A 16,722-nucleotide genomic window follows, 5' to 3' on the forward strand; every position below is an offset into this window, starting at 1 on the left:
ACGTATTTTTTTTAAACGACGAATGACGAAAAACGACGTAATCGCGGACGAAGTCGCGGGCAACAGCTAGTTATTAATATAATATTACACTTTATTATATTGAACATAAAATTTACAAAAGATACATATTTATTTACATAACTTATCGATAGCTCGGCATGCAATTGATACCTACATATCCCTATTTGTCACACACACATCTATATATTATCTATAGCTCATCTGCCTACGATGCGCACTGAGGAATTTGTGCAATACACTCGCTCTATACTACTGTAATATATACTCTACAGTCTACTTAGAGTATAGATATAGTATAGAGCGCGTGTATTGCACAAATTGCTTTGTGCACATCGTAGGCAGATGAGCTATAGATACTATATAGATGTGTGTGTGACAAATAGGGATGGATAGATATCAATTGCGTGATGAGCTATCGATAAGTTATGTAAATAAATATGTATCTTATGTAAATTTTATGTTCAATATGTTATTAAAGGAGAAATGTATGAAAAAAGTATAAATATGTAATTTTAAATTTGTTTACCAATAGGCCAGTAGAAATCGACACTAAAAACCCTTAATTCGCAAAGCATGATGTAGTTCTGAATTTTTGGTATGTTGTTTGGATCAGTTAGGGTGATGTAAATCCCAATTTGCAACTTCGAAAAAGTTGTGCTCGCCGCGCACCACGTGATAAACTGCGAAAATTTTGGACTTTTTTCACTTTTTGCTCTAAAAGTCATAAACTATGCGTTTCCGACAATTATCATTCAGTACATAAATTAAGGTTATTAAATTTGCAACAATTTAAGCCTAATTACAGCTCTCTAAACCTCATAACGACTAAACTGTGGCCATTCGAAGATGGTTCATTTTTCCCGAAATATTGAAATTTTTAGTTTTGCTCCCGTTTGAAGCAAAATATTGGCAAAAACCGCTCGTTCTATGGGAAGTTCGTATAATAAAGTTGTAGTGCATTTAATTTTCTTTCATTAGAGCATAGAACAAAGTCTGTGAGACAAATAGTTCACTCACAATATCTGAAAAACAAAAAGAAGGTAGAAATAGATTTTTAAAGAATTGAAACTGAGGGCATATAAAATCATAAAAAGGATAATACTTTTTCATTTGCAGGATAGGTAATTAACAAAATTACAAAGCTAATTAAATTTGCAACAATTTAAGCCAATTTAAGCATGTTTATTCGTAAATATGAATAAAATTCCAGAGCAACGCACTTCGTCAGCACTCAACCACGACTACGAGCGCTCGCGGCGGGAACGTCGTGTTGTTCCCACCTGTGCCTACTGTTCCCACTTGGTTATTCGCACTCTATAGTTAATATATATACTCTAAGATACTCTAAGACTCTAAGGTTCATAAACTTTAAGTTTTTTTTATATTTTGAGATTTTTTACGTCAAATTTCCGCTAGTCCGGTGCCATACAAGCTATTAAAAAAAAAAACGTTTGACATTCCTTCTCCAAGGGTTGTCAGCTGTCAGAATTGAGTTTATAGTATCTGTCAGTGTCAACGTAGGCGTTTTACTTTTACGATTCGTATTGTACCGCTGTACTGCCTGGGGTATTTGATTGGGCGTTGTGAATTAAAAATAAGAATGTGTTTTTATTTTTCCGTAATTAATCCAAACTACTAATCAAATGTGTAACATATATGTATATTTGTTTTATAAGCATTAAAAATACATACTTATGATGCTGTAAAATAGTTTCCCTCAGTGTCAGAACGAATTTAATGATTGATTTTCATAAAAGGCTCATTTATTAAAACTAGTAATGCCGGAGCAAAGCAATGATTACCGTGTTGTAGTTTTTGGTGCGGGTGGCGTAGGAAAAAGTTCTCTTGTGCTACGTTTCGTCAAAGGTACATTCAGAGAATCATATATACCGACGATCGAAGATACTTACAGACAGGTATGTTGAGGTATTTTTTTTATTATCGTAGTTATTAGTTGAATCTGTTGGTATCGAATAACAATTAATTATTACCAAAAATACGCAATTTCTTCTAGAAAGTCGCTATTGAAGCTTTTGTTTCACATGAAACCTATATTATGCATCCACTGCAACTGAGAGTATAGATATTCACCTTAAGTAACAATTTAATATTGTGCCCTAGACAAACTTTTGGGTTGGCTTTAGTTAACTGCCGCACGAATTTGTTGGAAATATTTATATTTTTAGTTAGCTAGGTAATGTAAGATTGTAATTCCAAAATATTATCGTTAGGAAACTTGTAGTTTTTTAGTTATTAATTTTTAAAGTTAATAATTTTTTGTGCGAAAAAAGTGCATTTATCCGTTTTGTTGTGCAAAAAAGCGGACCAAGACGTTCTATTTCACTGTACTGTGACTTTACGCTGCGACCGGCGAGTGCCAAAAGCGATTTTAGGGCGATTCCTACTCAAACAAAAAAAATCTACGTAGGTAGGTTAAAAAACTATTAAACTTTTATTTTTAATATCCAAATAGGTAGCGAGGAGCGAAGCGACGAGCGTGTTAGGTTTACTCTTGAACTGCCGCACGAGCCGAGCGAGCGAAGCGAGCGTGCCGCGGCAGCGGCCGGCGAGTGCCAGAAGCGACTAAAGGGCGATTCCCACTCAAACAAAAAAGACGTGTGGCACTCGGGGACTGCCGTGGCAAAGCTATTGCATAGCATGCCTTCAAGCCGCACCTCCGTGCCCGTCGGAGTGGGGAGCGTGATGTTTTTCGTTACGCAATTTCTGGATTCGGTCCCCGCGCTCAAGGCCCGCGATAGAAGCTATGCAATAGCTTTAAAAAAATCTACGTAGGTTAAAAAACTATTAAACTTTTAGTATTCAAATAGGTAGCGAGGAGCGAAGCGACGAGCGTATTAGGTTAACATTTGAACTGCCGCACGAACCGAGCGAGCGAAGCGAGCGTGCCGCGGCAGCGGCCGGCGAGTGCCAGAAGCGACTTTAGGGCGATTCCCACTCAAATAAAAAAAACTACGTAGGTTTTCACAACTTGTTTGTATTTTATTTATGTATCGTAAAATTTTTGTTACACCAATTCCATACATTTTGAGGTTAGAATAGGAAAATTGATTTTTCTCCAAAACTATTGGTTTCCTAACTTTCCCCTTTTGGTGGGAGGGTCCCCCCCTCCTCCCCCCCATCCCCCACCCACAAAAAACCTATAATTCGTGCGGCAGTTCTCTAAAGAAACCCCAAACTTTTTTTTCCCTGTTTGAAATTTTTGGTTTTATATAAAAATATAATTATCATTACCTATTATTTATTACTTCACTGAATGTGACTTAATTTAATGATTTACGAATAATTTAATTTTTTTTTGTATTACTTTATTATTGTTTTTCTATATAATTAGGATTTGAGTCTGCTAGATTTATGTATGTAATAAATTTAAAAATAATTGAATAGATAAAATAAAATGTTCCTTTTCTGATTCATTGGCGTAAAGTAAACTTGTTAATTTTATCCTTAAAGATGTACCTATGTAACTTAAGTTTTAACCAAAATTTGATGGAAGTGAGATAAGAGGGTTGTAGTTTGTAATTTTTTTAATAACATAAGATTATACTGCAGTTATGCCGGATATATTAAAATGTCATATGAACAGTAACCAAATTTATCTAAAACCATGAATTGAAAAAATAACATAATTATAATGTAATAATATAATATATCTAAGGCAAAATTCCATCCTAAGTTGCAAGTAATAAAAACCTTGCCCCTATTCTGGTCCTAAATCTTGAGATTAAATGAGTTTCATTTATAGTAAGTAATATAATAATCACATGTTTATTGAAAAATCAATATCATAACAAATTAATGTATGGTGTGTTGCCAAAGTTGTTTGGCATTCTGACAATATTTAGTTGTAAGCAAAGAATAAAATAAGAGGGATTGCATAATATGTATAGTCAAGTTTTACAATCATAGTAATGGAGATTTTTTTTTGTTTTCATGATTATGATTCTGAATATACAATATCATCTCTTTAACAAACTTTATTAATGAATATGCTATGTGATAACGATTATTCAGCCAGGATTTGTTATCCTTTATAGAATTTAAAAAAACAAACTTCTTGTAGAATCAAAGTGTACCTGCAACAACGAGCTACACTTAGATTCACGCTCAAAAAATTTCCGAGGATAAACTCTGCCTACGCGTCTATAAGGCAGACTTTTCGTTCAGTTGTGCTTCAACCATACATAAATTAAATATGTTGTGTATTACTCGATGCGCGTTTTCAAGATCAAGAAATAAATGTCTTTGCCAGATTTAAAGACATTTATGTATTTCTTGATTCTAGGCGGTATAGTTATAATTTTTAAGTGAAACACTGATTAAATTAATCAATCTCTTATTCGGTTTTTATGAACACCAAAAATAGCAATAGCGACAAGTCCGTTATTTCACTATCACTACATATAAAACAGCGTTGCTTTCTCTGTCCCTATGTATGCTTAAGGGCGCTTGTGCACTACAAGGAATTTTACTGTCCGGCATTCCGATTTTTTACGGTCCGGTTTGGCATGAAAAATCCGATGAATTGGCTTGTGCACCTGTCCGTCTTTACTCGGATCATTGCGGTACAGTTTAAGGAAGTTTGGCGGTAGAATGCTATCATATTTTTTTTGCATTTTACAAGAAACGAGTAAAAAATATAGAAGATGAAATATTATATTACTTCGTAAGATATATTATTCTATAAAAAGTAAAGTTCCGTAAGAGATTTAAAATGCGTGTTTCACTTATTCATTTTAATCGGTGACGAGGAGCTAAAGCTATTCCCACTTCAACTTTAACTTACCAACACTTACTTAGATAATAATTATAGGTCAATGTATATAAAAATAACAATACCGACTTTTCAAATCACATTGCCAGCTAAAAGGAAGTAAAACAAGAGCTTGCTTTCAATTGGCATATGCTGTAAAAAGAGTAAAATCCAAGCAAGTGGGCATTCGAAAACAATTATATGTACAGCGACTCGTAGACACAAAAAACCATCCGGAATAGGGAAAAGTGAAATGTCGGACAGTAAAATTACGTATAGTGGACAAGCTAGCATTTAGATTAATGGCGTGCCATACCGGACCGTAAAAAATCGGAATGCCGGACAGTAAAATTCCTTGTAGTGCACAAGCGCCCTATATCTGTAAAACTACGAAATGGATTCAACAGGAACATTTTAGTATATTATAATTTATTAGGTCTTAGACAAAGCGGGCAAAGCCGCGGGCGGCAAGCTAGTTATTTATAAATCCGTTGCTTAGATAATATTTTTTATTGCTTTCAGGTTATAAGCAGCAATAAAACGATATGCACTCTACAAATAACTGACACCACGGGTTCACATCAATTTCCAGCCATGCAGAGGCTATCAATCAGTAAGGTAAGTTTTATTCCTAAAATGTTCTATGTTACCTTTGTTATTATTATTTGAATATAGTAAACTTTTGTTTAGTAAGAAATAACTGACCCAGTTTTACATGGTACAATGAATAAGTAGGTTTTGATATTGTGGAATAAAGTATGTTGAATTGTTGTTATTTTACCTGTGTAAGTTTTAATCTCATAGATGAGAAAGCTTTTTGTACCTAAAGGCGTTTGTTAGGGCATTCATAGCAGTTCAAAATCAACTCTCAGAGTGAGTTTCACGCTAGCTATTGCCTATTGGTGTTGAGAAAATATTTAAATATGTATATTGTATTTGATCGAACCGTGATCGAAATTATATTAGAACACCTTTTTTTATAAAATTAGGACCCAGGTGATTGAAAATCAACCTTTTCGTCCTCAAAACTCACCCACAGTGCAGTGTGCACTCCCTTTATCGCAATGAAACATACCTACAGGCTACATTCGACGAATCTGCATTGTATGCTTGGTATCATGCAAACGGGAAATACTCTTAAATATGAACGAAAAGACCACATTACTAACTTAACCAAACACATTACAGGGTCACGCCTTCATACTCGTGTATTCTGTGAGCAGTCGGCAATCGCTGGAAGAGCTGAAGCCCATATGGCAAACGATAAGGGAAATAAAGGGCGCCGATCTTCCAAACATTCCAGTGATGTTGGCGGGGAACAAGTGCGACGAGAGCCCTGAAATTCGAGAGGTTTCTGCTGCAGAAGGGCAGGCGCAGGCGCAGGAGTGGGGCGTGTCCTTTATGGAGACCTCGGCGAAAACCAATCACAATGTCACTCAATTATTTCAGGTAATAATTTTTTTAACAATTGTTTTTTTACGTTTGGCAACATTTGTAAACAGTTTATGGGAATCAAATATGTACTTGAATCTTTAGAATATTGTTTAATTATATTATAATCCAAGTGATATATGGTTTTTTATATTGTTAAACATAAAAAAACATAGATGCATTCTCATACCAAACCAGCACAATTTTGTACCTATTCTGCATTCAGCATAGGTTCTGTACCTATATTATTATTTGTGAATGTTTGTTCCTAAAATAACTAATTTGTTTGGAAGTTACAATTTATTCTCTTTTCTTGAAGGAATTACTGAATATGGAAAAGAACAGAAATGTCTCTCTCCAAGTTGATGGTAAAGGAAAAAAGAAAAAAGATAAAAATGTTAAGGAAGGAGGTGAGGGATCGGCGAGTGGGAGGGAAAAATGCCTATTGATGTAGATAACATTTACTTCTTATGTAATATCCCACCTTATTTGTAAAACAACCAGCAGCATTATGTTATATATACATATTATATAAAAAAAAAACGAATTACTTTATAAAAAAGTTAAAAATCGCTAGAGAGTACAACAAACAAGTTAATTTTTTTTATGATATATTGTATATCATAATGTTGCCTGTTAGTGCTAACTAAGTCACAGTTCTAGTCATTTAAATCCATATTTTCATTAGTTAAGCACAGGACAAGTAGCATTTAAATAAGTATTATCATGCCTATTATAATGTTAGTTTATGCGATGTATTGACATCGTAGAATATATATTTTGCTATAACTAAAAATTATCTTATTTACACTAGTTACATATTTATCTATATATGAGTATAGGAAGACTAACTTATCTGTGAACTGCGCGCGACGTTTAAGGTAGGGTTGCCATATTTGAAAAACTCGTAATCTTAGATTACAAAATAAAAGACAGATGGAGCGTTGCCGAACTAAACCGAATGATTTATCGTCATTTTCAATAAAGCTATGTGTGCTGTCATTTCGCCGCTGCACTGTGCTTCTGTGTGCGTGTAATGTTACCAGATATTGAAAAATTTCCCAAATTTTCCCCCGACTACGAAAAAAAAAGGGTTATGTTTTTCGAGTTTATGTATGTATGTATAATATTTCTTTGACATGCCCTGCAGTATAAACCGTTGGACCGATTTTGAGTTGTGAGGTTTCATTGCAATCATCTGAATTATTATGTTAGTGGCGGTGACGTAGGCTATATACATAAATTAGCAGTCAATTTTTAATTTTTATTTTAATATAATTTCGGGTTAATGATATTTTTCTTTTAGTTATAATATTGTAAAAATTATTTTATTACATAAAGTACCTGCCTACTAAAGTTATAATATGTGGACAAAATAATTGTATTCAATTTTCAATTAAATAAATTACATAAAAAAAGTTTCAATATTAACTATAATAATTAGTTATATTATTTTTTATTTTTCAAAATATATGAATGCGAATAGCGGTAGTTTTTAGTCGAGAATACGGGACATTTTATTTTCATCATATCCATCACGGAGTTCAAATGAATTAAATCGCGGGCGAAAACGACTCTGACGTTTTTAAGCTATATAAAAGTAACAAAAAAAAAAAGTATTATGCTTATTAAAATTATCTTATAATGATCATGAACCTTTATTGCACTATACAAATTCATCTTTCTATCAAATTCACTATACATTCACGATCGAAAAATCCAACAGCACTACCTCGAAGATCTTTTAACCATTTTACCGTTTTACCCATAAAAATGGCAAATTCATTTTCAAAATACTGGCAGCATACGTTGAAGTTTTGTATTCCTTCGTATATGTAAAATTATTATTTGTATACAAAATTAAATAAGCCAAATAATCTACAGAGAACATGTAAAACGATGTTTTATCTTTTTGTTTGTTTTCGGGAACAAATTTTACAGCGTTTTGATATCACAAGACAGCATTTTTTTACTAAAATAGCAAACCCCTTTTGACGTATTGCATGACACTAGAATCGCTATAGCACTGGTGCAGCGACGTATTTGCTTTTGATTTCGTATTTTCTTTGACAAGGGCGACGGGCGGTTGTCATGCTCCATCTGTATTTTATTTTGTAATCTAAGCTCGTAATGTACTAATTTTACAAAAGAGTAGAGAGATAGTTTCTCTGTCAATAATAATAAAGAACGAATATCCAAAGCTGATTGCATTTCATGAATGGTATATGACAAACTTTTCAAATTGCTAACATATACAAGAGCGATCCACATTTCTAAAAAGGTCAGTGAAAAGATTTTAGCTTTAGTAACATAATCGGTAGAATGGTAAATGTTACTTGAAGGGACATTTAATATATGATGGCCACTTCACGGATAAGTTAGTAGACCTATAATGACTGAGACGCTAAGGTCGTGAAGTTATTCCGAGCCTTAGTGTGAAAATACAACGAAGTGAAGTCTCTAGGACTACTGTTATTAAATTATATGTACGCTGACAAATAATAATTAATTAAATGTCATGTTTGCGTTAAGTATTCAGTACCTGAAAATCGGAATACTGATAGGAGCCCGTCAAATATGCTTCTGGAAGTATTAATACATATTATAACAACCATCAACAATTGCTATTGGTTATGTTTCTTAAATAAGTATTTATTTCAGTGCCGTTATAACATTTTAGTTTTTTAAGATACAATATGCTTTAATCATTTAGCATTATCATCGTGAGATTACAAAAATACATACAATTTAGTATTATATTAGTCATAACATTAAGCAAATCATATGTGACTTTGAAATAGTAAACTCCACTTCTATCGTAGGAAGGAAAGCTTATACGATGATTTATGTCATTGTGAGAGACATATTATGTGCCAAATATCTAAAATGTTTACATCGTAAAAAACATCTTGAAATTCCATACACATGCCAGTTCCAAGTGTACCTATAACTAAATGTAAAAAAAAAACTGATTCGTTTCTAAAGCGTGTGACTGAATAATTAAAGAAAATGAGTGACAAATTTAGATAGATTATACCAACAGTCAACTGAGCTAGAACTCTTAGCGACACCATAAAGTAGTCAGTATATCTCACAATGACTAAACGCCATATTCCCTATAATATTTTGACTATAAATTAAATTTTTAAATTTAATATATTAATCGTAGCTATCGCTAGTCATTAGTGCACATTATTTAATATCGTTCACTAACATATCTAATTAGAATTGTCCATAGTTACAAATTTATCTAGTCAGTCGATTATTATTATTGTGTATGCTGGTTATAGTGAGGAATAATTAAGAATTAGAAACATATGATTGTGCAGTTGCCAATTTTATTAAATATGCTCGCATGACCCAAACGCTTATTACTAAAATATAATTTAAATAATATCCCTGAATTGTTGTGCATTTTTATAATTATATATATATTTATAAACAATTTTTATAATTTAAGTGTTATCAAGACCTTTATTAACCCTTAAAGCAAGACACCTGCGTTGGAATTATTGTTACATGGGCACATATAATAATTAAGAATATTATGTACACATTGATGGATAAAATCATTGTTACATTAAATTGTTGTAACTGGACCAATGTTGTTTAAAGTTGTTTGATGTTTTCCATTATTGTAGAGATATCTTTGTTTGATGTGTGTCACTGTATATGTTAGATTATACTTGTTTTTATAACTTGTCTTCTATCTCTTGTCTATGCAAACTTGAAATTTTTTTTTGTCAAAATGTCTGTAAATTTTTATTTTTAAAATGTAGGAATTTACATTTGATGCATTCCATAATTCCAAATAACATTTCCTGGTGATGTTAAATAACGTAAAACTTAATATTCTTGGTATATTTCAAATTCGTAGCTTCTAGCTCGAAATAAAAATTGTAAATGGCATAAAACATTCCTTTAAAATTCGTTAATTCTTCATTACGCATCGTTTTCATGTCTTTCCTGACTTCAATCTTCTTTCAATAATCTATAAGCTATCTAGCATATTCTGAAAATATGTAGGTAATATTAAAATTTCCATATTCTCTAAATAATTAGTCTACAGGTAGTGTAGTGAACAAGTGAGCTTATAATTCAATTTCTTACTTTCATGGATGCATCATTTTTGTCTGCATTGTATTTTTTTATTTTATTAAATTTATATCAACAATGAACGGTTAGTTATTGTCATTTGATTAATAACTACATTCTATTCATAATGCAACGAAATAAATATTTTTATATTCAGTAAGATTGTTACAAGATGATCCATGAAAGTAAGAATTTTTGTCAGATCTTTTAAAATTAAAATTTATCGAAATAAAATTAAATCCTCATAAAGGTGCAAAATAACGTTTATGGCAATAATATTGAAATAGTTTGAATCAGAGAAGTCGTTTTTGTCTTGTGTAAGTAATAATTTAGCATCGAGTCCAGCGAGTAGGGACTTTGCTGTGGTCATTTCGTTATTTATAGCTTTAAAGGTTTACTGGAAAATAAATAGAGGTATAAAATGTTTCTTTTTATATAAAAATAATTCTAGAATTATATATCATGTTTCCGAGGCAAAGATATTTAAATGACATTCAATTTTTTAAAATTCTTTTATCAATTGACTCCTTAACTTGAGCATTGCTTTCATTCTCATTCATGATTTCTAACATTATATATTTTTATTTAAAGTTAACGTCGCAAAGCGTTGTTAAACATCGACAAGGGTCGTCCATTAATCACATAATACCTATATATTTGTTGAGGTTTTACATTAAAATATCACTTTTTTTTTCGAATTAAACTAAAAAATAACACTTGATATTTAAAAAAATACCTACTTTATATGTATTTCACGAATGTTTTTCAACCATTTCTTCAAACCTCAAGTGATTGATGGACGTGCCGAAGCAACATTGAGTTGCCGGTCACTCACATTCGCATGAATACGAAGACATGAAATATCAAATATTTTTTTTCCATACATGAGTGTACAATGTACATAACAAATGTACATACTTTGTACGAATATTTTCACGCAAGTGAGTGACCCAGGTCACACGAAATACTGCCAAAGCACGTTAAGGTGTAGGTACTTACTATTCGAATGTGAATCTAGAAGTAGTATTCACTCTATATTGTTTGAATGGGCATAATTATGTAATTATTTATGCCTTATGGTTAACAAAAATTGTTGGTTAGAACCATTGAGATACTATTACTACGTAGGTATGGAGAAGACACCGCCTACATCACTTATTTTCCGCTCAACAGAGGTCAACCGGCCACTGTGCACTCAGTCGCTTTAGCGCGATGGTCGCATTCATGTTTTGTTTGTTTCAAAGCAAAAAACTATGCAACTCATCAAATATGCCCTCGAGTGTGTTACGATATTGCACTAATAATTCAAGTAATGCGGCAAAGTGCAAAGAAATAACTTTTCATCGGTAATTATCTAGATAATCATTTTTAAAACTTGGTTCCAGCAAAATTTTTGGCGGGAAATTAATAATTTTACACATTTAGAAAAAGTAATAGGCACAATATTTACAAAGTTTCGCCTCTATAGCGGTGAGTCGATGACATCGCATAATCTATGACTCACTAGCCGCCCCGCGCGCTATTTTTCGTGGTGTCTTCTCTATACGTAGTAATAATAGCTCAATGGATAGAACATAATATTTACACTAGTTGAGATATCTTCAGTTCGGTTTGATAAAATTCATTCGAAGCTTTAAATTAGAATTAATGGCGAAATTTGTTTTTATTTTTTTATTATTAATTTATTATACATACCTACTTATACATTTCTTTTACAAATCTTTGGGGTATGATTGGTGGTAAAGTATAAATATTTTTCTTGTTTGGTGATGTCTAATTTTAATATTCTGTAAATGATATGGCACATGCACATAGCAATGCTAAGTTAGATATTTCTTTTTTGTTGCGTTCATGCTGAGTGGAACTCAATGAGCGGATACATCAAGTAAAACAATCTATAAATATAATTTAAGTCCTAATTTCACTATTTTTTTCTGTGATTTAAAAAAAGCATTGTAAGATTTTAATTTTAATAAAATTATTATTAACTCACATGTAAATTGTGGATTCTAAACAATTCGATAACAATAATTAAAATTTATTCATATTTGTATATTTAGCGTGATCCATAAAATTGCGAGTGTAGAAGATACTGCGGTAGATCCTTAGATGTAGAGTAGGTGGAAGTAGGCGCCTCGGGGAAGCGGTCGAAGCTTGGCAACACCTTGGCAACGTGCGACAGTTAGGGGTCTCTGTGCACTCGAAGTGATGTTGTACATATTTTGTTAAAATGTTATTTATTATGAGGTTGCGAATGTTTGTTGACCAATAGCATAGAATGTAAGATTAGAATTTGCTTCGTCCCTAGATACAGTTGTATCTTTTATAAAAAATTCTGCTTCTTGTATCCGAAACGAATATTTCAATTAAATTATTATATTTTTTAATTTATCTTGTAACACTTTCTCAATAAGGCATCACGAAATAAAATATGAAATATTTTGCTGTTTATTTATTTACAAAATCCTTAAACATAAACATGATTAATAATTAATGAAGCGCATAATATCACAGTTAAGTACTTACAGTTTATAAAAAACATAATTCATTACATCAATTTTTTACACCTAGATAATTATGAACAAAGCTGGGCATTGTGCAAAGTCATCACAATTTATTTTATACTAAAATATCATAAATTTTGTTTTAGTTTGCCTATTTATAATTAATGAAAATATGGCGCTTTAAAATTACGTCGTCTCTCAATGAATGTGCTAGTCTGAATAGCATATACATGATTATCTCACCACAATATCTTGTGCAAAATTTGTACATGACAATAAATAACTAATATCCCAGTTAATGAGATAGGAAGATTTTTAATACCAATAGCAATCTATTCGAAAACATGATGGTAATGCTGATTTTTTGCTTAACATTTCAAGTAATATTATTAATGTAAATATCAGTAGGTACCTATTAGTCAAATATAAGAAGCACCATTCTTATTTTTTTTATAATTTTTACACACAATTTTTTCAAGACACTTTTAGAAAACAATTTTACAATGAAGCACTTCATGCATCACCACTTCCATTATGTCTTGTTTTTTTAGAGAGACTTTCGTTATTCTTAACGTTACTGTTATTATTTATATTTGAAGGTAAGCTTTGCAATCTGCCAGTACTGGCCGATCTTCGTATAGAGCTATGCCCTGGGTTTGTAATGGCCAAATTATGACTATGTGTACTATTTGATTGTGTGGCATTTAAGACTTTGTTACACAAATCCAAAAACCTGTTTAATGTTTCGCCACTTATTCTATCGCCATCTATAGTTGGATTTCTTTCCACGGGTCTTTCAACAGTCCTATAGCGCTTGGGTAACACAATACTCAATATGTTAAAGAAGTTTAGTTGAAATGGTATGTTCAGTATGAAGTTGAAAATAATACTAACTAGCAACATTATGAGTAGGGCATTAAAAACTAGCAGGAGAAATCCTTGTACAATCTTGTTGAATGGGTACATTAGATCAGCTGAAACAAAATACAAGTATTATTATAAAATGACCATAGTTGCATAAAAAAAAGGGTGTGTGCCAAGCACACGTGTCAAAAGTGAAACTTCACTGGCAAGATTCAAAGATACGATAATCGTCGCCTTTCTCCATGGCGTGACGGTTTAGCCATGACGGGACCTTGAAATTTTACTTCCAGCGTGCCTAAAGAAGTTTCACTTCAATAAATTATTTAATAAATGTATTGCCAATAAGCTATTACTGTGATTGTATTACCTGTGATCCCATTAAGCATAGTGTTCACAGTGGCACTAATCGTAATCATGGGTTCCGATATAATAGTTGTAAACATTCTGATGCCTATTTTCAAAGGATTCATATGTTTCAACATTATAAGTGGGTCGGGTGGTGTAACTTCACAGTTTGACGTCCAAAAGTACCATTTGCATGCATTTACAGCTGATAAAAACCTTGTTACTTCTTCTTTTTCTGCTTCCTATAACCAGAAACAAATGTTAGTTATTGTTTGATAAAATAACTAGCATTATTTATAGCACACTTTAAAATAAAAATAAAAAAAGTTTATTTTCGTTATTGACAATAAAATAAATCTCCTTTCAATTGTTGACTAATGAAAAGGGTATGACTATGAGTGGGCACAAGGTTGATGGCAAAGAAATTTAGTCCAAGGACTTCATTGTCTTCAAGATATGAAATAGTTTATTATGGCAGTTAACTTTTTAAATATTTACATTAATTATTAATTCATTAGTCTAGTTTTAATTGCCATTATATAGGGTAAGGCTTCACAAACTACTTATGAATCATATCATTCTGACCATAATTTGTCATTGGCTGATAATAATGGAAAAAGTTGCATAAACTTTAAAAATATATTATTGTTATAAATACTTACTTTATAAGAAATGAAAGCTTCATATAGGTACAGCGCAACACCTAGACATATTAATATGTGTCTGTAGGATATGTACCGCCACAACCAAAATGTACTTGCAACACACGCAAGAATACTGAAACCCCATGTGAGATATTCCTGAAATCGTGAACAATTTTTATTGATAAAAAATAACAAATTAAAGTTTGGTTTATATTTGAAAGAACTATTATTTTTATATTTTTAAGCTCTTGCATAGTTTCTATCGTGGGCATTAAGCGTGGAGACCGAATCCAGAAATTCCATAATGAAAATAACCTTAACACCCCCCACTCCAACCGGCACAGCAGGGATACTTTTAATGCTATGCAATAGCTTTACCACAGCAGTCTCCGAGTGCCACACATTTTTTTTTTATATTAATAAAAATATATAATTATAAGGAAATCTTTACCTTATACTCTACTAAATATGTGTAGACATATTCACTCCAGGCCATTGCAATTTTTTCAGTAATTGAAGGTTTGTATATAGATTCCTCTACATATGCAATTGATCTCCGGAACATTTCTTCTGAAATAGCATTACTTGATGTTATGTACTCATCAAGAATGTTCAATTGTTCTTGGCTATATTTCATTTGTAAAGATATATCTATTGTACTGTCGTCATTTTCCTAGAAATAAGGAAGTTCAAGGGATAAATAGATTTTAACATTACATTTAAAGCCACTATATGGGTGTTTATAGCATACTTGCCTTCTTTTGCCCGCCTTTCAGGATTATTGTCAACAAACGTTTGTAAAACCAATCACTCATTCCTTGGTTAGATTCCGTTTTAATTTTTATTACCTTTTTCGGCAATCTTAGATCTGGGGGAAGATTGTCTTCATTTATTGTCATCTGGTTATTTACTTCATCCCAAGGATCTGGTCCCATTTGAGAGGAACATTGTTGTGCACCAAGAATTAAACATACAAAAATAAATGATTTCAACATTATTATGTTGTCTTAATACTTTTGTAGAGTGTTCCTTGAGGTATAGAAATATAATTTACATTTAAAAATTAAACTTCAAAGTTTGAAAATATGTATTTTACAACTACGAAACCGTTTTCATTATAAAATACGAATTTCAATTTTCAACAGCTGTGAGAACTCGACATGCATTACTCCCTGACAGTTGACATTGACACTTTAATTTAAGGTTTGTACACACCTAATGTTAAAAATATTTTGGATTGAAAAAGTCAGTAGTGAAACTATTTATTTAATGACTTAAAATTTCATTTAGAGGGATAAACACAGAGTTCCAAAAAAGTTGGGCCGTCACGGGACGCCTGGTAGATGTAAAAAACCGTAGACAGAGAAACCAATAGACAAATTGATATCTTATGTCGCATCACACAAGAAAAAGAGCAACTTATGCCGGTGTTGTGTAAAGAAATGAGAGAGAACGATAAAATTTTTTGTTTCACGCAGCGTGCCACTTTTTTCAAGAATAGCAACCTACTTTGATAAACAAAGTTTGACAGCTAGCTATCGTCTTCCATAAAAATATAGTTTTACATGTTCTAAGTTACGTAATTCATGGTATGTTTGGTTTAGAATGATTTAGACTTACTGTTAATACCTTATAAAATAATACCATGGTACGGAATAGCGTTAAAGGGTGTAAAAGTGATAGTAGAACGAAAATGCCTGGATTGTCTTTTCACTCGTAAGTATATAGGTCTACCAGAATCTGATGGCATATTTATATTTTAAAAATAAAAGATTTTCATGTGGCAACTTTATTTGACAACTATCAAATTGGCTGTCAAATTATTTGTGTTGATGATTAATTTTTAGGATTTTGTCTTCAAAATCTTCGAAATGTCGATAAAACCGCTGCGATCACAAGCAAGAGGTGTTGTTTACAATGTGTATAGAAAAATATTCGATGAAGAAGGGTCAAACACATCACAATTTTCAATATTAAAGCGCGTGAAAGATTTTATTGCTTAGTTGGACTTACCCGTTTTGATACTTTAAATTAAAAAATGTTATAA

General features: G+C 31.9%; 2 protein-coding genes across 2 annotated transcripts; one reads left to right on the plus strand and one right to left on the minus strand.

The window, feature by feature from the left end:
* The first annotated feature begins 1,580 nt into the window (after positions 1-1,580).
* On the plus strand, positions 1,581-6,751 carry LOC149484585 (GTP-binding protein Di-Ras2). Its single transcript, XM_089700769.1, has 4 exons — positions 1,581-1,937; positions 5,315-5,410; positions 5,981-6,241; positions 6,543-6,751. Exons 1-4 carry the CDS (start codon positions 1,800-1,802, stop codon positions 6,675-6,677), a joined length of 630 nt encoding a protein of 209 aa, XP_089556895.1. The 5' UTR covers positions 1,581-1,799; the 3' UTR covers positions 6,678-6,751.
* Positions 6,752-12,755: 6,004 nt separating this feature from the next.
* LOC149484586 (uncharacterized) lies at positions 12,756-15,844 on the minus strand. Its single transcript, XM_089700770.1, has 5 exons — positions 15,431-15,844; positions 15,127-15,348; positions 14,694-14,831; positions 14,054-14,273; positions 12,756-13,796 (listed from the first exon to the last, which is right to left on the minus strand). Exons 1-5 carry the CDS (start codon positions 15,668-15,670, stop codon positions 13,336-13,338), a joined length of 1,281 nt encoding a protein of 426 aa, XP_089556896.1. The 5' UTR covers positions 15,671-15,844; the 3' UTR covers positions 12,756-13,335.
* Between the last annotated feature and the right edge of the window lie 878 nt (positions 15,845-16,722).

This window comes from Colias philodice, chromosome 11, assembly GCF_061535455.1.
Source record: "Colias philodice isolate Cphi_HAF_F1 chromosome 11, ilColPhil1 Martin Lab GWU primary, whole genome shotgun sequence".
Lineage (NCBI taxonomy): Eukaryota > Metazoa > Arthropoda > Insecta > Lepidoptera > Pieridae > Colias > Colias philodice.